The 22,530-nt window shown below is 36.2% G+C and overlaps 2 protein-coding genes across 2 annotated transcripts in view; one reads left to right on the plus strand and one right to left on the minus strand.

The window, feature by feature from the left end:
- Positions 1-638: 638 nt before the first annotated feature.
- Positions 639-22,530, plus strand: part of LOC128991917 (gastrula zinc finger protein XlCGF57.1-like) — a 36,425-nt gene continuing 14,533 nt past the window's right edge. The window contains exon 1 of the mRNA XM_054415201.1: positions 639-850. The gene's annotated coding sequence lies outside the window, so the exon portion shown is untranslated. The remainder of the gene's footprint in view (positions 851-22,530) is intronic.
- On the minus strand, positions 7,580-8,398 carry LOC128993002 (leucine-rich repeat flightless-interacting protein 2-like). Its single transcript, XM_054416753.1, has one exon. It carries the CDS (start codon positions 8,396-8,398, stop codon positions 7,580-7,582), a length of 819 nt encoding a protein of 272 aa, XP_054272728.1.

Below are 22,530 nucleotides of genomic sequence, written 5' to 3' on the forward strand. Positions count from 1 at the left end.
ATGCTGGATCAAGTTTTCAAACCACGAAAATTGATGAGAGCAATCACCCTCTGGGCCTTTGGGCAAATAAGCCTTTTCGGGTTGTTTGAACAGTCAGATTGTTCACTACAACAACTATCATGCACATTACGTGTATGGCGCGTTAAATTAAATTTACTAGCAAAAGTGTTTGTCACAAAATGAACATTCAAACTTTTTTGTATTAATATCAGACATACTGATCCAGTAACTCTTTAACTTGAAATAACACCATCGATTTGAGATAAAGTTTCCAATCACTTGACAAAATGGAGGTTAAAGACAGAGATCCACGAAAAACAAAATGAACGCCTAAAAAGGAAATGGAATGGAACTCTTTGTTTGTAATGTAACGGTTTTAACAAATCTATTCCAAACAGTTCCGTGTAACTGTTCCAAAAGTTCAAAAAAAGGAAGGTGAAATACTGCGGTGAGAAGGTCGTCGCAGTAGTGGGGGAAGCGTCGCTCCGATTTCAAATTCCGCTGTCCCCTCTCTAGACAGACGAAAAAAGGGCGGTGACGGTCTGACGGCAAACGGGCAAACAGCAAGGGCAAGGTCGACTGAGTCAGAGCACTCAGCAGAGTCGAACAGTCGAGTCTCGACTCTCGAGTCTCTCTCTGAGTCTACTAGTCTAGTGTCAGTGTCTGTTATTTAATTTGTTTTGTTTTTAACGTGAATATAACGATATAACATAAGCCGATTTGTTATTTTTAGTTTAAAAACAACCTTTTTAGTAAACTGTCTAGGTTTACTGAGATCGGATATGTATAATTGAATTTTCATGTTTAAAATGTCGTTTTAAGTTAGGATGTTGGAATTGTGAAATTCGTGGTAAGTCATGTAACTTAGGCCTAGTCTAGCCTAATTTGTAGGTTATTTTAAACAGCTTTGTTGTGTCTTAGGTTTCTTTTTAGATTGATGTGGTTTTCTATAGTGAGTGTTAGTGTTTTAACAGCCGGCCTGGCTACACTTTACTTGACGTCCTACACTCATTCGATTGTTTTTTCGATTCGATATTTTCATTCGGTTGTTTCATTCGATATATCGTTTGGTTAGTTAGGTTAGGTTGACCTTACCTAACTAACCAAACGGTATCTCCGGAAAGTTCAGATTTACCTAAGTGACATAGCCTAGCACAGTTGAAACATTGATTTAGGATGCTTAAGTTTAGGCCTAAGGCTGCACTTTACTTGACGTCCTACACTCATTCGAATGAAAATATCGATCGATATATCGATTAATCGATTGCTTCATTCGATATATCGTTTGGTTAGTTAATCCTGCAGTTACTGAATCAGCTGTTGTTGTACTCATCTTCTTTACTTCCACAAATTTGGAATGATAGTCAATCACTAGCATGTGATTGGTATTGTTAATTTTGAAGAAATCAACTCCAATTTCTTCCCATGGGATTTCTGGCACTGGATATGGTTGAAGAGGTTCTTTTGGGTTTGATCTTTGGTATTCCTGGCATGTTGTACATTGGTCTACTGTGTTTTTTATGTCTCTCATCATTCCTGGCCAGTACCAAGCCATCTGTGCTCTGTTTTGGCACGAATTAATTCCTTGGTGTGAAGCGTGTAGTTGCCTCAGCATGTCGGGTCGCAGCTCACTCGGAATAACAAGTCGGTCTTCCATATATATCAGATCATCATATAAATGTAATTGATACCTTTTTTCCCAAAAAGGGTGAGCTTTGTCATCACAATTTTGTTTGTGTTCAGGCCATCCATGTTCTATGTAAAAACGTACTTGCTTTAGTGCGGCATCACTTTCTGTAGCATATTTATGTCTATTTACTACATCGTCATTAGCAAAAACTGCCAGGGAGTAAACTACCTCAGCTCCGTTGTCCAGATAACTTGTGTTTAAATGTTCATCAATGGGAGCTCTTGAAAGGGAGTCTGCAATGAACATTTTTTTCCCCGGTACATGAACTAACTTAAAATTGTATCTCATCAGTTCCATCATCATTCTCTGAAGCCGTGGTGATAGACTTGCTATAGGTTTGTTTAAAAGACCAAGTAGAGGTTTGTGATCTGTCTCTATTGTGAAGTCTGTTCCATATAGGTAATAGTGGAACTTTTTACAACCATTTACTACTGCCAGAAGCTCTTTTTCAATCTGGCTGTACCTTTGCTGAGTTGCTGTTAAAGCTGAAGAGCTGTAGCCGATAGGATGGTCATTTTGAAAAACAACGGCCCCGAGGCCAAATTTGCTAGCATCTACAGACAAAGTAGACTTCTTTCTTCCATCAAAATAGGCCAAAACAGGAACCTTTGTTATCTCCTCCTTTAATGCTTCAAAACATTTTTGTTCTATCCTTGTCCATATAAAAGACTTGTTTTTGCTCATCAGTAATCGTAGTGGTCCTGTTTTATCAGATAGATTATCAATGAACCTTCCTACATATGTAATCATTCCCAAAAATCTTTGGAGGTCATTTTTATCCCTAGGGCTCGGGTAGTCCTGAATATTTGTAATGTTACTCGAATTTGGTAAAGTAATGTTATGAATTTTAGATCCTTCGTCAAGTTGTGAATCAAGTTTCATTAGTTGCACTTGTTTTTTACTCTCCTCCCTAGCCGTGCAGTAGTGAATTGCTTTATCAAGTTTCAAATCACTCGTCATCAACAACCTTTCTTTACACGCTTCATCTTTAGTCCCTATTATCAATAGGTCTCTTACAAGGATTAACTAACCAAACGATATATCGAATGAAGCAATCGATTAATCGATATATCGATCGATATTTTCATTTAATTAGTTGGTTAGTTAACTAACCAAACGATATATCGAATGAAGCAATCGATTAATCGATATATCGATCGATATTTTCATTCGAATGAGTGTAGGACGTCAAGTAAAGTGCAGCCTTAGGCCTAAACTTAAGCATCCTAAATCAATGTTTCAACTGTGCTAGGCTATGTCACTTAGGTAAATCTGAACTTTCTGGACTTTTCTTTTAACACGTTCGCTGCCGACCGCTAGATGCCGGGACGGCGCCAGGAGCCGAACTAACGCTCGCCGCTGCGTAAACATTGCTTCTGATACACTGAATTACAGTAAAAACAACAGTAGCTATACTGGATGGCAATGTTCTGCAATAAAACTGGCTTTGGACATAGTACTAAGTGATTCTGATAGATAGCAGCACTACCCAGGTTGCAGTCGGTAATGTAGCCTAGTGTCGCTATCTAGCAGGAAAGAGGTGGGACAAAGCCCTGTTCTAAACGACCCTGGTGGTGATTTTGGGAAACAATATTTTTATTGTCAGAAAAGTACGTCCCCACGAGCTGCAAAGAAATAATAGGACGCTCGTGACGAGCTAGCTGATCCATGGTAATGTTAAACAACAATGAATGGCGACGTTCCGGAACGTTCCTAGCTCCTGGCGCCGTGGCCCGTTTGACGTTCCGGAACGTCCGTAGCAGCGAACGTGTTAAACGTTTTTAACCCTCTCTCTGTGTCACAGAAAAGCTCCTTAACTTAAGCGTCACACAGATTTTAGCAATTTTGCAGGGTTCATTTAAGTATACCTACAATTTTTTAAACTTATTAGGTACCTACTTAGGAATAAATATGAACTATTGTATACAGGGTGTCCCGGAACTCTCTACCAATATTTTAGGGCATTGTTCCTGGGTAAGAAACATATCTAAATATCATATTTAAATTGTCCGGAAGTCCTTAGTTACTCAGATAGCCGCCATTTTGTTTTTTTTTCACTTATTATTTTTTTCTGAAAATTGGTTTAAACATACAAAGTTGAAGCTTTGCACAAACATTTATGACAACTCGACAAAGCTACAAAAAAATTATGAAGATTTTTGAAATTCATAAAACAAAATGGCGGCTGTTTAAAATGTTGTTTCTTAAATTGGTACTCGAAAACCGTTGATTTTACAAAAATTTTACAAGAATAACTTTTTTAAGGCAATTTTATTACAAATCGATCGACACCTTAATCTTTAAGATCGGACGAGTATTAACTGAGATAAGACAGTTTTATGGATACGTGACCGCTTTAGCATGCGCTGCAACTAATATCCAGCCGCCATTTTCTTTTATGAATTTGAAAAATCGTCATAATTTTTTTGTAGCTTTGTCTAGTTGTCATAAATGTTTGTGCAAAGTTTCAACTTCGTATGTTTAATCAATTTTCAGAAAAAAAATAATAAGTGAAAAAACAAAATGGCGGCTATCTGAGTAACTAAGGACATCCGGACAATTTAAATATGATATTTAGATATGTTTCTTACCCAGGAACAATGCCCTAAAATATTGGTAGAGAGTTCCGGGACACCCTCATTTTGTTCACCAAATTTAGGAGTATACAGGGTGAATAAAAAGTCAAGACCCCCCCCCCCCTTTAATATTTTTCACATTAATAATACAGAGACATCCTTTTGGTGGTCGTGCAATCTTAGCAGGAAGTTTCATTTTATGATTTTGAATTTTTTGAGTGTCCCCCCAAAAGGGGGGATTTGGGGGGTAGGCTAACTCAAAATATTTTAAATGTAAACCCCCTTCAAGTGACACCTCATTTTGAAGTGTTTATAAAAACTTAAAGAGTGGTGAAAACTAGAGGTCGCTATCTCTTTTCTATCCAAAATGGCAGCCCGTCAAATGTTGTAGAAAATCAATGGTAAAATTGGTTCGTAATAGTAATATTGGCTACCATTTTGGTTAGAAAAGAGATAGCGACCTCTAGTTTTCACCATTCTTTACGTTTATGTAAACACTTTAAAACGAAGTATCAAAAATGGGGGGTTTACGTTTAAAATCTTTGAGTGTCCCCCCAAAAGGGGGGATTTGGGGGGCAACTTTAATTTGTTCATTGTAAACCCCAATCAAGTGACACCTCATTTTGAAGAGGTTACAAAAACTTAAAGAATGGTGAAAACCAGAGTTCGCTATCTCTTCTCTATCCAAAATGGTAGCCAATATTCCCATTACGAACCAATTTTACCATTGATTTTCTACAACATTTGACGGGCTACCATTTTGGATAGAAAAGAGATAGCGACCTCTAGTTTTCACCATTCTTTAAGTTTTTGTAAACACTTCAAAATGAGGTGTCACTTGAAGGGGGGTTTACATATAAAATATTTGAGTTACCCCCCAAATCCCCCCTTTTGGGGGGACACCCAAAAATTTCAAAATCATAAAATGAAACTTCCTGCTAAGCTTGCACGACCACGAAAAGGATATCTCTGTATATTTACATGGAAAAATATTAGAGCGGGGGTCTTGACTTTTTATTCACCCTGTACTAATATCCTACTTCCTACTAATATTATAAATGAGAAAGTTTAGATGTATGGATGTTTGGATGTATGTTTGTGACAAGTGAACGCGAAAAATACTGGTCGGATTGGGCTGAAATTTGGCATGATGGTAGCTCACATTCCCGATTAACATATAGGCATATTCTTATTTCAAAAATCCTTTCGGGCTCCGCCCCAGTGGCTCTGGAGTTTCCCATGTTAACCTTATGAGAAATTGAATTATTGAATCTTAACAGCTGTTTCAATTAAACAAGTTGGTTCTGTTCTATGATATTCAATAGCATTAATGTTACAAGGATTACCAACAGGGTGCAGCACTATTATTTCTTTTACATTTATGACAACAGCTAATTTGCAACCAAAAGGTGAGTGAGCGTAGCGAACGAGCTCCAACCAGGACGGGATTGAGCCATGCGAACGAGATAATCTTGAAAATTAAGAAGTTAAACGGGGCAAAGCCCGCGGGTTACAGCTAGTATAATAATAATGACACTAACCTGGTACCTACTAAAAAAAATTTCAGCATAGAAATCCTAAGTTGTTTATAAATAATTTTAATTTATGAAAGTTTTCATTTGTCACACCTTCAACCCACTTCACAAAGAAAAAGTTTCATTATAGCCAAATGTTAGGAAATAAAATATAGTTTTCAAAAACATACAATGTTTATGGTCTAACCCATTTAAAATTTAACACTACGTACAAATAACTTACGTTGATCACAGGCAACAACACAGAACTAACCTTACTAACCTACTTTGTTGGTCTTACAGCTGAATACATCGCATATTTACTGCTACCTAAATAATTAAAACATTTGTCGCCAAACATTCAAAGTGGTACCTACTCTAAGAAAGCTTATGATTTTTACTTAAAATAGTGAAAAATCATGTTGTAAATGTGTCGGAAAACTGACGTGTAACAGAGAGAGCCGTTAAACCATTCCTACGATCCTAATAAACAAGAAAATACCTTTAACATGTTCACTACCGAGCGTCGCATATATACGACGCCGCGATCATTGCCACGGACAACAATTTACTCTTAACACCTAGACCGGCTGTCACTTGGTTAACAGTACACGCAGACCACGGGCGAAAACCTGTTAAACAGTGATAATTTACTTTATAATAGGTATCCTGCAATCTTGTTTGTAAATAATATATTCTAGTTTTTTATATTCTTTATAACCTTTTGTAATGTTGCATATTTGCAACGCCCGGTCTACAGCGAAGACAATAGTGAAAATTATCATATTTTTCTTGAAATAGCCCAAATGCCGCATTTATTTGACAGTTCATTTTTTTGTGTTTTGAGGTGAAATAAGTAAAAAACAGATTTTATAACAGTTTATAACTGAACAAATAAGCTACATAGGATAATGCAGCACTGTATACATACATACAGTGATGCAGAAAAGTAAAGTTCAGTTTTTCCAACTACTATCATAACTTATGACGTCACCAATCGTCATATCCACAGACCAAGTGATGCAGTTGTGCGTCAGACATCCCTGTAGACTAGCCTACTGTAGAAAATGCAGTGCCTTCAAATAGACCGTTACAAAGACATAGCATTTTGCATTTTGGTAACATTGGAACACCGAAGCAAATATGCGTCATCAGTCTATTTCAATGTGATTAGCTGTGGCATATACTATAGAAGATAATATATTTCCCCTTTTTGTCGCATATGTGAGTCACTGGTCTATATGAATGACAAATTTTATACAATTGCTGTAGCGAACAAGTTAAAGATTTTTTTAAGGCACGAAAATCACTGCAAATTACGAAAATATACAGAAGTGTTTTCTCAAGTCGTGGAGCACATCGCTTCCCGAGGAACGAGGAGCGAGGAGCGGAGTGATACAGACTAGTGAATAGGTACTTACTCTTGGGCTCCTAGAATGGTTTGTGTTACCAGCTGACCATTGATTTAATATTGATTGTTTATTTTAATGATTAAAATAACAATGCATTTTAATGTCAATATTTACGTGTTGCCAATTGACAGTATTCTTTGCTTTTTGGAAATGCCACTTTGCTATGTGTAAGTTGTTTGAAGATAAAATAAAACCAAGATAAGATCAACCCTGTTTTAATACCAATTTCCAAAAACTCATCACATAAACAAAAACAAACAAAAAGTCAGCTGATAAATATTACAATTAAATATGGTATTTAAAGACAGTACAACACTTCCCCCTTAAAATTAACCTGAGCTCTATTAATTATTTTGTTGTATATCGTCCCTGTCATCGGTGTAGAACTCATGCAGCTCTCCCTTTCATTAACTCTAACTTGAGTCCTCGTAGCTCATCCAACAACCCATTACATTCTTCTAGGACTCGCTTCAATGAAATATCTACAGACCCATATTTATGTTGTAGGACACCTTCTAGTTCTTCTAGAGTTTTCTGCTCTTCACCTAGTTGTTCTTGAACTTTCTTCAGAGGTTTGGTATCCTTGTGTTCTTTCAACACTTGAAGATGTTTCTCAAAATCCTTGTATTTTTCCTTGGACATATCACTCTGGTACTCTACTCTAGCCTTCTTCACACTGTCCAGATGTGCTTTGGTTACCACAGCTTTGCGGAACTTCTCCTCACATTCCCTTGGATCAATACTGGCAACTTGCATGCTGTTGACCTCCTCCATAGAGTCCTCAGAAGTACAATTTGACGATTTATAGCTGTTCTTTGAGCACAGCTGAGATCTACTATTGGTGGCAGAGCTAGCTCTATTTGGAGTGGAGTATACATCGTGGTTTTTAAAGTTATATTTGCTGTAAAGCTGGCGACTTTCTAGTTCCTTCGTCCTGATTTCTCTAGCTTCATCTCTCGCCTGTCTCTTGGTGGCCAATCGAGTCTCAGGCTCTTTGGATATCTGGTCGAGTGCCGGGTGATTAAATCCCTTCCTATCATGGTACCGGCCTCCTGTCAATGACTTATTGTATTCCACTATGTTTCCATCCTTCTTAGTTCTGTGGTCATTCTCTTTCTGAAGCTCAATGTTGAATAGTTTCAACCATTCCCTTCCAAATACACTGTCTACATTTCCCCGAATAACGTATAGGTTGCCCACAGTCATCTGATCTTTATAACAAATTTTGACTGTTGCAAAACCTACGGGGCGAATCATTTCTCCTGTATATGTCCCTAACCGTATTCTTGTTCTATTTAGAATCTTTTCTGGAAATAATTTTCGAAACAGATGTAAAGGTATTGTACTGACCGCAGCACCAGTATCCAACTCAAAATAGTTACGCTTGTCATCAATGGTGCATTCTAACATAATTTTCCTCGGCCTGTTGACAGCTTCTGGTTGATAAATACTATCACACAGTTTAGATAGTTTACTACTTTTTTTCTGCCTATCTACAATGGATAACATAGACATGAATGGTACATTTTGACACTCACCCTCATCGTCATATTCATTATCTGGTGAAGCGTCGTCAGTTTGTAGCATGTTTTGCTTCTTTCTCCAACAAACTTTGCTGAGATGTCCCTTTCTGTCGCAATTCCAACAATTTATGTCTTTAGGAATTTCACAGATACTAACGTGATGGTTTCCTCCACACCTGAAACAAGCTGTAGTACCCTTTCTTCCTTGCGAATATCCAGTGTTCCTCCTTCCTTGAATCTGAAATTGTTCTTCCACTTTTGAATACAAATTTGATTCTTGGATTTTTGCAGTTTCACTTTTGATCTGTTCAAAGTTACTAGCTATTTCAATACACTGGTTAAAGTTTTTATTTTCATGAATTTCCATTAATCTTGACAACAACTTTTCATCATGAAGCCCCGAAATAAACTGCTGCCGCAAGTGGACGTCAGTTGTCGAAGATAAACATTATAGACATAGACATAGACATAGACTTTATTTGCACAAAACATTCCATACATGTCATAACATTTAGAATAGGTGCATTGTCAAAATTAAATCCATACATAAAATATTTAAAATTAAAACTTTTAACTTAAAACTAAACACTTAAAAAAAAAAAAATTCTAAATTGTAGTTCTGTAAAAATCTTCAATTAAGTAAAAAGCCTTGTCAATAAGAAAATTATCTATTGTATCTTTAAATTTGGTTTTGCTTAGTGACTTATAGCATGGCGGAAGCACATTGTACAATCTCAGCCCAGCGTACAATGGAGATTTTTCATATAGGGTCAAACGGTGTCTGGGGAGTCTAAATATATTTTCATTTCGGGTTTCATACCTGTGATTAAAATGTATTGTTTCTGGTAGCTCATTTTTAACTGAATGTATGTAATTTAATAATTCTAGTATATACAACCCCGTTAATGTATGAATTCTTAAATTTTGAAAATGTTTCTTACAAGAACTGCGTGGATGAGAGTTGGTAATAATACGAATAATACGTTTTTGTAACCTGAATAAAGTTTTAATACCAGTAGCTTGACCCCATAAAATTATGCCATATCTTAACACTGACTCCACATAAGCATGATAAACTACTTTAAGTGTCTCAATAGAAACACAGTCCCTTAAATGTATGAATAAAGATGATATCGACCTAATTTTGTTACGTAAATAATTCAAATGTGAATCCCATTTAACTGCGTCATCTACGTAAACCCCTAAGAATTTATGAGCTTCAACTAAATTAAAGGAACAGTTTTCCATATTTTTGTGTCTAGTAGAAAATTTAATAATATTTGTTTTTTCAACATTAAGTTTTAACCCATTTTCTAAAAACCATTGCTCCATGTCCTTAACCACACTTTGCAGAGAAGAAAACATTTCAGTTGTATTATTATTTTTGATCAAAGCAGTAGTGTCATCGGCAAAAAGAATTAGTTCTTTATTAATAGCTTTTGGAAGATCATTAATGTAAATAAGAAAAAAAAGTGGGCCCAATACTGAGCCTTGGGGAACACCTGTGGATATAATTTCCCATGGTGAATAATGTTTGTTGTTATCTTCTAAAATTAAAGTTCTTTGTTTTCTTTCAGAAAGGTAAGATTGTATTAAAGAAAAGCAACTTCCCCCAATCCCATAATCAATAAGTTTTAGCAACAGGAGTGAGTGATCCACACAATCAAAAGCCTTAGACAGGTCACAGAAAACACCTGCTGTGGCCTGAGACCTGTCCAAGGCCTCTGCAATCTCATTAACAAACTGAGTAAGAGCAGAAACTGTGCTTAAGTTTTTTCGGAAACCAAATTGTTTATTGTAAAATAAATTATTACTTTCAAAATAATTAACTAGTCTATAACTTATTACTTTTTCAAATATTTTAGAAAAATTACTTAATACTGATACTGGACGGTAGTTATTAATATCTGATTTTGAACCTTTCTTAAAAACGGGAGAAATTTGGGAGTACTTGAGTTGATCCGGAAAAATACCATTCTTTAAACACTGATTTATAATAAGAGATAAGGGTTCGGAGATAATGTCAGCAGCAGATTTGATCAATTTAATTGGGATTTCGTCCCAGCCTACCGAAATTTTGTTCTTTAGAGAAAGGATAATCTTTTTTATTTCATCTTTATTAGTGGGGCTAAGATTGCACAATGTAACCCCACCATCACTGCAGTATGATTTTACAGACGAATGAACACCATTGACAGAAGCCTTTTCTACATTCAGATTAATAACTGTATTACAGAAAAAACTGTTAAAAAGCTTAGCTACATCATCAGGATTATCAACAGTGGTTTGGTTTGTATCATCTTTTAAAACAATTTTGTATCTTTGAGTACGGTTTAAACCCAGTTCATTGTTAACAATTTGCCAAGCTGCCTTAGACTTGTTTTCAGATTTTCTAATTAGGTTATTATTTGAGAGAATTTTTGAGTTTTTTACAACTTTATTAAATATTTTTTTGTATTGCTTTACATAGGATAAAAACTCTTGGTTTCTACTAAACTTGGCTTCCAAGTGCAATTCTCGTTTCCTCTTACTGGAAATTCTTATACCTTGGGTCACCCAATTCAGAGTAGATTTATTAGTTTTAGCATTCTTTTTTAGCGATTTAACAGGAAATATATGATTGAAAGATAATAAAAAATTTCTCAAAAAACTATTGTAATTTTCATTGGGGTTTAAAGCGGGGTTAAATACAAAATTATTATTAGTGCTCTGTAGATATTTGCAAAATTCATCTGTATTTCTATCAGAGATGATTCTTTTCTTAAAAGAACTAGAAGTATTCTTAATGGTTTTACACTTGGCTAGCTTAGGAAGGTTTATAAATATAGCATTGTGATCAGAAAGACCTAACTCAGTGTTTAACCTGTAATGGCAACTAAACGTTTTGGGTGTGATAAAATTATCCAAACAAGTAAATGAAGTATTTGTTATTCTAGTTGGCTCCTCAAATTGAAAACAAAAACCATTACATTCAACAATTTCTTTAAATCTACTTGTGAATGTGTCATTCGTTAAAATGTCTATGTTAAAATCTCCAGTTACAAAAACAGTATTTTTTTTTAATTTTTTCTGTATTATCAAAAATAGAATTTCAAGTCTATCTAAAAACTGTTTACTTATGTTGAAATTTGGTACTGTATAAATAGAAATTAAAACTGAATTAAAATCCACAAGTTCAATAGCAGAACATTCAAAAATAAAGTCTTCATTTAAATTGGAAAACTGTGTTATTGTTACATATTTACAGTTCTTATCCACTAATATGCAAGATCCGCCCCTACAGCCACTTTCTCTTATATAAGAACTAGCCAATTTAAAATTATTGATTGTATTTAACAGAGAGGCTGAATTATGATCTAACCAATGTTCATTAAAAGATATAGCTTTAATATTCAAATTGGCCTCAGATAAAAATAAATTGAGAGCTGAAATTTTTGTTAAATTTAAACCTTGACAATTGTAATGCATTATTAAATCACAGTTAGTTGAATAAAAAGATTGATTACATAAACCTTTTAGTTTGTTATTTTGAGCCAGTGAATTTGTTTTGTGCAAAGAATTATCTAAGTTACTTAATTTAGCAGGTACAAGGTCATTGTCAGAATGAATCAGTTTAAAATTAAAGGAGAACTATCATCTAAAAAGGAATCTAACTCTAACACTGATGGATCACCCTCAACACTTGACACCACACATTTGCTCTGCTTTTTCACAACACTCGATGGTTTTGACTTAACAACTTCGTTATAGCTGAGACCGCCTGGAACCAACCGGGGGCTGATAAGACCAACAGCAGGAAGTTGTGTTGAAGTTGGTTGTGAGTGATGCTGTGGAGAACTAGATAGTGGTTGTAGTTGCTGCGAAGACGGTTGAGATGAGCAGAGTGTCAGTGGTACAGTTGTTGGTTTGCTTGCCGGGCATAATGTCTGGATGTTCTGTCTCAGCTTAAGGACAAATTCTGAATGGGAGAGTCCATGGTGAAGTATTCTCTGAGCACCAGGTTGTTCATTGTGGACATTTGAAATCACATTTACTGGCTAAGTTTTTTAGGTCTTTGGCAAAACTACCCACAGATTCACAAGGTTTCTGGACTCGTTTAGTGAATTTGTGTTGCTCCGCGATAATACTACCTTTAGGCTCAAGTAATATTTGTAAAGTTTCACACAATTCATTGTAACTTTTATCTTCTGTGTTAGATGGGCTTAGGCTAATCCTTAGTTCATGGAATACTTTAGGTGTTAACAAATTTATCAGATACTGCTTTTTCTTTACTTCTGATGTGATTTCATTTAAGTCAAAAAAATTATCTATTCTCACCATGTAGGATGTCCATGTCTCATTGTCTTCATCGAATTTATCAAAATTAGAACAAAACATTGGTTTGTTCGGTATCGCTATGCGTTCCTCCTCTAGTTCCTGATGTTTTCTACCGTTCTTCCTCATCCTCGTCGCCATTGTAAGTTGTTTGAAGATAAAATAAAACCAAGATAAGATCAACCCTGTTTTAATACCAATTTCCAAAAACTCATCACATAAACAAAAACAAACAAAAAGTCAGCTGATAAATATTACAATTAAATATGGTATTTAAAGACAGTACACTATGTCATTTTCATTATTTGTTGCCAATGAAGCCGCACGCCCATATAAACGAAGTGGCCCCTAACCGTCGATTTTGACGGGTTTCTCCTAGTAAATAAGTCAACTACAACAGCTTTCATTTTCTCCATAAGACTAACATGGGAATTTTAAATTAATTTTTTAGCGAATTTCCCTATTGGGAAGTAGCTATTACCGTAGGTCTCATGGTAAGACTTAGGCCCGGGACCGATTTACTTTTTCATTTTGATGTCCCCAGATGCCAAAAACACCATTCGTTAAAACTTTTATATATGTATATATATATATATATATATATATGTATATGTGTGTGTGTGTGTGTGTGTGTGTGCGTACGTTTGCATATCATTGTCGGGACACACGCCTGCATACGGCCAGACAGTCGGGCTAACACACGGTTGTCGGGACTCACACACGTCCCGACAAGCAAAGATTGCCTGAAACGTTGTAATCGGGTCCCAGAAACACTTAGAAAATTTTGTTTTTAAATGTCCCGACAGTCAATGTACGCCCCCGGAGTCAGTGATGTCTATCTTAGTCGGGCCCCGTATCTCACACGTACGGTGGCGCGGCAGTGGTGATTTGCGGAACTAATGCAGTGTGTGGTTGTCCCGACATTCACTTCAAATGCAGGTTTCATGTTGAAGAGATGCAATGTTGCCAGTTCGAAGTTCTAACCGTTTTTTGCATCATCTAGTGCTGACTGCTGGTGGTCGTGTCGTGGAGTGGAGCGGACTTGACCTTGCATGTTGCAGTTGCTCCTCTGACTTAGACAGCGTTGTAGTTGGAGCTGTTGTCTGCCTTATGGCGATATATTTTCTTCTACTGTAGTAACTCTCAACTCACTGAAGTTAGTTGAGGTTATGTTATTAACTTTCAGTCAGTTATTCCGATTATTACCGTACATAAAGATCACAAAATACTGAAAAACTATCAGTGGAATAAAATAATCAAATCAATTCAGTTATTTACGTTTAGCGCAAATCATAGAATTGATAGGCTAAGTAATTTATAGAACCAATTTAGTTAAACTTAGGCCTTGCTAACTTGCAATTAATTTAATTAATTTGTAATTAATTCCAATTAGTTTTGTAATTAATTGTCCATAGTTAAAATATTTATTGTATCTTTCCATATATTTGTTATATGAAATATTGTGTACAGTTTCTTAACTTAACTGGGCTAGCTAATATATATTGAAACCATCAATTCGGTTAGTAAACCTTAAATCGATTTGTTCACTGTCGGTAAGTTTGGTTGGTTAGGTTAGATTATTACAGTTTCATTTTAAAACTTATATAAGTAGGTTAAATATATTCATTAATAAGAGATATTCTCAATTGATGATTTCAATTGATATTACCGTAGCCCAGTTAAGAAACTGTACCCAAAATATTAAATAGCCTATATTTATATTTAGGAGGGTTCTATTCAACTTAAATGTTGTTTTCTTTCTTTATTTTAATAGGTACAGGGATGTATTTAAAAAATATATATTAAGTTACAAAAAATCATGAAAAATAATTAATCTTATGCCAAGCTATTTACCTTTAATAAAATCTATACCTCATTGAAAGGCTGGTCACCCGCGATCGGGTGCCTCAGCGCAATACCCGACAAGACAAAAAGCTTCATTTCCCGAAGGTGAGGTTGGAAGTAGGAAAGAGAGGTTTTTCGTACTTTGGGCTTAAAATGTACAATGACCTCCCCTGTGACCTTCAGATGCTGGGTGTGCCAGCTTTTAGATCTAGACTAAAGAAAATGTATTTTTGTAAATAGCTAAAATCTTGTAAATAGGGGGATCAGTATTTTGTTTTGTCTTTAGTTTTAAGTTAGGATTAGTTTATTGACAAGAGTCATCCTGTAAAATAATTTGTACTGAGGAGCGCTTGCTAATAAAAGGCATTTTTATTTATTTATTTAATTAGGTAGCCCAAGTGAAACTATTGAAGTGTTTTACTTATTTATTTATTTTACATTCCAACGGACGGCTCCATTTTGATATTTGGTACAATTCAGTGTATTAACAAACAAGACTTACTTAAAGCTACATATACAATAAAGTTGAGTGAAAAAAACAATCAAAATAAACTAATAACAAACAAAAAAGAGAAACGGCAACAAGATGGAAAACAGACAGCGGTTGCAACAAAAAAATCTATAAATTTGATTTGAGTAGATAACAATAATAGGTAACAAAAAATCAAGTTCAAATTCGTTAACAATACAATAGCAAAGAAAAACAGTGTAGAGTTAACAAAAAAATTAAGGTTTTCAACAGGATAACAGTAGAAAGATAACAATGATAACTGAATTATTGAAACAATGTTAAATGTTACTAACTAAGTTAAATTACTTCTTGATCAGTATTGTACGTGTTATTAAATTTACAATAGGTAAATAAAAGAAACATCTTATAACACTTAAAACATACAGGATGAGTTTTAAATGAGTTCCCCCCTACTTTTTTCTACATTTCTCAAGATATCAACTCCGGACCACGTCAGATCATTGTGGAGCAGTAAGTACTTCATTTTTACTGGGTATAATAATTTTTTGCCGCCATCTTGGATCCGTCATATTGGATACAAAGTTTTGTTTTCAAATGTAAAGATAGGGTTGTGATCCATCATTTTAAATTAAATTTTACGCTGATTACAATGCCACAATTTGTTTAAAAAAATCTTGATCCATTCTAAAGTTATGAGGACTTTTATAACTTTATTTTTAGCCCATTTTAACATTGTGCATTTACAAACAAAGACCATTTAATAGAAAAATAGTGCTAGATAAAGATAAGTAACACCACCAGTCATTGTTGAAATAATTTTCACTTGGCTACGACGGATGTATATTTTTCAGCCGCCATCTTGGATCCACCATTTTGAAATGTGATAAACTATTTTAAATATGAAGGTGGTGTTATGACCCATCATTTTGAATTAATTTTTTATGTTGAACTCAATGCCGCAATCCGTTTTGCATTTTAATATTTAGTTTTTCAAATATTGACATTGTAAATAAAATAATTAGAAATAAAATAAAATAAATAAAATAATAAGAAAGCTTGATAACAAAAAATGGATTGTGGCATTGAGTTCAGCATAAAATAATTCAAAATGATGGGTCACAACACCACCTTCATTTTTAAAATAATTTATCACATTTCAAAATGGCGGATCCAAGATGGAGGCCGAAAAAAAATACATCCATCATAGCCAAGTGAAAATAGGTCGACAATGACCATCGATAACTTCCAAGATATTTTAATAACTTTTTATAATAACTTGCACTCGCAGTATAATTATACATCGATGACTGCTGAGAATGTACAACACATGCCTGTGCGAAGGGGTTTTCCCAACTCCTTGGAAAAGGGCTAGGCTTGTGCTAATCAGCAAGGGGAAAGGTGACCCGAATATGCCGTCGTCTTACAGACCCCTCTGTATGTTGGATGCGGCCGGAAAACTTTTCGAGAAACTGATCCGCTGCCGACTGACGTCTGCCGTGGAAGCTGCCGGAGATTTGTCTCCTCGTCAGTACGGCTTCAGAAAGGGTCGGTCAACAATCGACGCGATATCCGAGTTACGCAGGGCGGTAGAGCGTGCCGAGAGCTTCAATCATTACTCTCGCCGTGTCGTGCTTCTTGTTACGCTAGATGTCAAGAATGCTTTTAACTCGGCGAGATGGGTCGATATGTTGAGCGCGTTGAGGAACAGCTTCCGCGTACCAGCATATCTGTTGAGGCTGATCGAGGACTACCTGCGCTGTAGAACTCTTAATTACGAAACTAAAGATGGTTCGCGGACGATGGATGTTACTTCCGGTGCCGCGCAAGGTTCGATACTCGGCCCAGATTTGTGGAACGCTGCCTACGACAGCCTTCTGAGATCTGAGATGCCAGAGGAGACCGTTTTAGTTGGGTACGCCGATGACGTTGCAGCCCTCATTGCTGCACGCAACGTTGAGCTAGCCCAACTGAAACTGAACCAAGTAATGCGCGTTGTAAATGCCTGGATGACTGATCATGGTCTGACACTCGCTCTGAGCATGACAGAGATCGTCATCCTCATGAAAAAACGGATTGAAACCATCGTTCCACTACGCGTTGGGAACGTAGTTGTTCAAACCACGCGAACAGCCAAGTACCTCGGTGTCATGGTGGACAACAAGTTGAGCTGGAGGGACCAGATCTTCCGTACGGCGGACAAGGCTGCTAGGAGTGTCGCTGCTCTTAGTAGGCTTATGGCCAATGTCGGTGGTCCCCGATCCAGCCGTAGAAGACTATTGATGTCTGCAGTCCAGTCTGTGCTTCTCTACGGCTCTGAGGTGTGGGCAGACGCGCTTAACAAGGAGGCGTACAGGTCGAGGCTCGCACGAGTGCAGCGTCAGGCGGCACCTGGGTCGCTTCCGCGTACCGTACGGTGTCCGAACCGGCCGTTTTGGTGATTGCTGGAGTTATCCCTGTCAAACTCTTGGCAGCGGAGAGGAAGGCAATCTACCAGAGACAAGGCTACGTCGGAAAGGACGCTGCAAGAACGGAAGAGCGCTCCCGCACTTTTCAGATGTGGCAAGAAAGCTGGGAAAGGGAGACTCGAGGACGTTGGACTGCCAGACTCATCAGACAGGTCCAACCGTGGGTGGAACGGCGGCACGGTGAGGTTGACTATTACCTCACGCAGTTCTTGTCAGGTCACGGCTATTTTCAGTCGTACCTGCACTTGATGGCCAAAACGAATTCACCTGACTGCATTTACTGCCCATGCATTCCCGACGACGCGGAACACACTTTTTTCCGCTGTCCACGATGGGATATGCTTTGCCAGGAGGCCATTCAACATCTTGGGGTGCTGTCGATTGAATCGATTTGTGAGACCTTGCTGAAGGGTGAGGACAACTGGGACTGTTGGTCACACTTTGTCCGGAATGTTCTTCAAGCTAAAAAGAACGATCTAGATCGGATCAAAGTCTAGATTTGATAATAAATAAACGGCTAGACACGGCGTAAGCCCCTCGGGCGTAGGCAAACTCGGCCTAGTTCTGAAGTGTGACGAGTGTTCCCAGGCTAGTGTCCGAAGAGTAGAGGAGGTTTTTAGTGGGTAGTCTCTGGGCCTTAAGCTCGTTGGAGTCCCACACTACAGGCTAGCCACCTGTGTGCATAAATGCATTTTCCCACCTCTCCCTAAAAAAAAAAAAAAAAAAAATACATCGATGACAATGACTGGTGGTGTTACTTATCTTTATCTAGCACTATGGATCAAGAATTTTTTTAACGAATTGTGGTCACAACCCTATCTTTAAATTTGGAAAAAAACTTTGTATCTAATATGGCGGATCCAAGATGGCGGCCAAAAATTTATACCCAGCCAAAATGAAGTACTTACTACTCCATAATGATCTGACGTGTTCCGGAGTTGATATCTTAAGAAATGTAGAAAAAGTAGGGGGGAACTCATTTAAAACTCACCCTATTTACTAATTATTCCGTCTATTTTCTTGGCTATTCTATATACTGGTGCTGACGTAGTGACGTGTAGTTTACAAGGGTTCTGATGGGTATGTTTGGCTTGTGAACCTTTGGTAAGCCTTTGAATGTTGGTGCGTAGGGGGCTGTTACTTTGAGTTGTCTTTTTATTTTTTCACAAAGTAGGTGTTTCGATCTGTTAATGTTAGAATTTATTTCTTTAAGAAATTTGAAGGTAGGGGTATTTTTTACAATTTCAATATTGTTTTTGGCTATAATTTTCATATCATAATCACTTTCGTACATTATGACAGTTGTATTTCCCTTGTCAGCTTGGTTACTATTGCGTGGTTCTCAGTTAGTTTTTTTTATATTCTTAACTATTAGATGGTCTTGGTTTTCACTACATTTTACATTTTGTCTAATTATGGGGACTATGTATCTGGTTAATTTGTAATTTACTAAAACTCTATGTATTTATGACTTCGTTAACTAGGTTCTTCACGTTTGGGGGAGCTTAGCTATTAGATGGTCTTGGTTTTTATGACGTTTTGCATTTTGTCTAATTTTGGGGACATTTACTAAAACTATACATAATTGTATTTATGACTTCGTTAACTAGGTTCTTCACGTTTGGGGGAGGTGGCAGACAAAGTTTAAGACCTTTATTCAGAAGGTTAGTCTCTTTGTCTTCAAATAATATGTCAGTTTTGTTTAAAAGTTTTGGGAAAAACTCATGTTTGCATTCAGTATTGTTAGTGTTAAATGTGTTGTATTTGTCGATAAGCTTTGTTAATTTGTTCTTCTGACTTTGTTTTTTCTTGCCGATTATATTATTCAGTTTGTCATTATATTTTCTATTAGACCTATTGTGTTCTCAGGACCTAACATGTTGGCTAGATAAGTAGGTGTTCTATATAGTTCCTGATTAATCATGTCTTTTTTGCCATAAAGTGATCATATATTTCTCCTGTAATCCATAGTGTCTCTGCTTTTAATTTTAAAATATGTGCTGATTTTGAGTTATTGTTAATGGTCACTTTAACGCAGTTAGGCACAACTTTGTTCTTCAGGCATAGTTTGTTAAATTTGATGTTCTCGATAGTGGTCAGTAACTTTAACTTAAAGTTTTTGTGATTGTAGGAATACTTTATTTGCTCGCAAATTGACTAGAGTTCATTTCTCTACTACCAGGTATTGAAGCTTTAAATAATAATAAATAATAAAATAACGAGACAAAATAGCGATAGACAACACAAAACCCAGTATCAACAACAGTCAACAGCGACGTCAAAGCGACATTTTCTTCACGATTTTAAGGACAAACGCCGATACCATAACAGCTGTGGCGTTTCCTGCAGTTACGTACGAACGACATCAATATACACAAAGACCAATACCAAAATAACAGCAACGACGTTTTCATTAGTTTACACCGATATATATATTACAATAGAAAACACAAAAGCTGATGCCAATTACAGCGTCGGTGTTTCTTTACCGCGGTTACGTAGGATACGTAAAAGTTGTAAACTATTGCGATAGGCATAAAAGAAGATCAAAGATAAAAGAAGATAAGAACATAAAATATGTAACAATAGTGGTGAAATTTACTGCAGCTACGAGTTTGCTCAAGAACGGAATTTATGTGGCAAATCACGAATTTGAAATCTCCCTGTCGAAACACAAATTTGCGCATAATGTTTTTTTTCAACGTTTTCCGGTCAGTGGATGCCTTGTAGACAGAATGTCCCGTAAGTAAACAGCAAAACTCCGGGAAATGGTTCTATTGGTCAAAATACAGTAAGTCGAAAATAAGGAATAACATTTTTTCCAAAATCACTTCGTCAACCAGATAGGCCTATACGCTATTTTGTATTTTTTAAACATCTGTTTTCTTTGACGTTTTTTAACCGATCTTTATGAAACTTTTTATTTATTTTAAGGCAAACAAGACTAATGTTAGAAAAGCAAATCATCTTGATTCAACTCAAAATTCCAAAATGGTGGCAATTTTAATTTTTAAAACATAGATAATTCAAATCGGAAAATTTTATGAAAAATTCCAAGAATACTTTTATTGGTTTAAAAAGGCTAAAATATTCCTGTTTGTCCTATTTTACCACCAAGATGATTGTTTTTATCTCAAACTGGTCTTGTTTACCTTAACGTACATACCAAGTTTCATAAACATCGGTTAAAAACGCCAAAGCTACAAATGTTTGAAAACAAACACAAAATAGTAGATATCTGGCCAACAAAGCGATTTTGAAAAAAAAATATTCTTGATTTTCACCTTGTTTTGACACATAAAACAATTTACAGAAGTTTTGCTGTTTAATTACGGGACACTCTGTACATGTATAAAATGACACACACACAGAACGATTTTAAACATAAATTTTTCCCTAACATAATATAGACAGCAATCAAAGATGCTGCATGTCGATAAGCGTTAAGCAAAAAAACGTCTACGACGTAAGGACGTTGGGGTGGGGGGGGGGGGGGTGGGGTTGATCGTAAACGTTGCGAAATAGAATGCAACGTGAGGCCGGCAGTCCCGGCAGTCCACTCATGAAAGCGCGCAGGGGGTGCGTAGCCTTGGCGCTGAGAAACCAGGCGATGTGGCAACGTTGGAATGACTCATCTGCAGTTGGTTCACACAGAAAGTGTCAAGTTCTTGTTTTATATGTTTGTCGGGCAGACAAACACACTTTTACTATTGTCGGGGCTATTAACACACTTGTATGTTTGTCGGGACATCCCGACAGTCAGTTTTAAGGTTTTTTGACATTTAAATGGAGTGTAAAGAAAATCTACCTTTACGTAGTTAATGTACAAACAGCAGTGGGTACATAATGCTGTTTGGTTCAAAAGTCCCGACAACTGTGTTTTATACAGGTGTCCCGACAAAGATTTGTAACCGGGGATGTGTGTGTGTGTGTGTGTTAGCACGATAACTCGAACAAAAATGATCCGATTAAAATTGATGAAATTTGGTATATAGCCTAAACGTGTAAACCTATATTTATTCTAACCAGTTCGCGATCCAGTATGATCGAATATGGGAACAGGGGTTTATGAGATGTGTTAAAAATTTTTTGGAATTTCTTTCCCAACCATTAAAAAAGAAATAATTTAGTATATTGAAAGCATTGTTGTATGCCTAATAATGACGGAGAAAATTCAAAAAAATGTGAATTTAAAATTCCTATGTTATTCTTATGGAGAAAATGAAAACTGTTAAGTTTACTTGTTTATGGATAGGCCTATATGATGATAAAATTTGGCGTATTTATTTATTTCATCATATAGGTACTATTGAAGTTTGGTCAAAAAACACTTTTTACCTTCCCCGTAGCAGCAAACCTAAGCAATAAAAAATAGGTAGGCCTAATTTACCTTTGTCTACAGCTCGAAACTGTTGTAACTTAAGTTATGGTCGTTTTGGCATTATAATGCCTAAATAAACCTTATAAACCTAAGCACTTGTTAAATCTAATGTTATTTAAATTGGGAATAAATGTCTTATTTATAGACATATTTTAGTAAAAATACAATCAGCTTTTGATGAAATTTGGTATAAACGTCTAAACCTACACTTATTTGAACAAGTTCGCCAACCAGCATGATGGGACCATGGAAACGCGGGTTTATGGGGGGTGTTATAGGGTAAAAATGGGTTTACTAATTTTTGACCCTAAAAACATAAAGTCTTGGAATTTCCTTTA

The sequence above is a fragment of the Macrosteles quadrilineatus genome, unplaced genomic scaffold, assembly GCF_028750875.1.
Source record: "Macrosteles quadrilineatus isolate MER2022 unplaced genomic scaffold, UCM_ALF_1.0 Scaffold_4__1_contigs__length_99947679, whole genome shotgun sequence".
NCBI lineage: Eukaryota > Metazoa > Arthropoda > Insecta > Hemiptera > Cicadellidae > Macrosteles > Macrosteles quadrilineatus.

Bases quoted from the DNA above. Each gene is read 5' to 3' on its own strand.
- LOC128993002 (XM_054416753.1), bottom strand. From the start codon at position 8,398: ATGACTGTGGGCAACCTATACGTTATTCGGGGAAATGTAGACAGTGTA.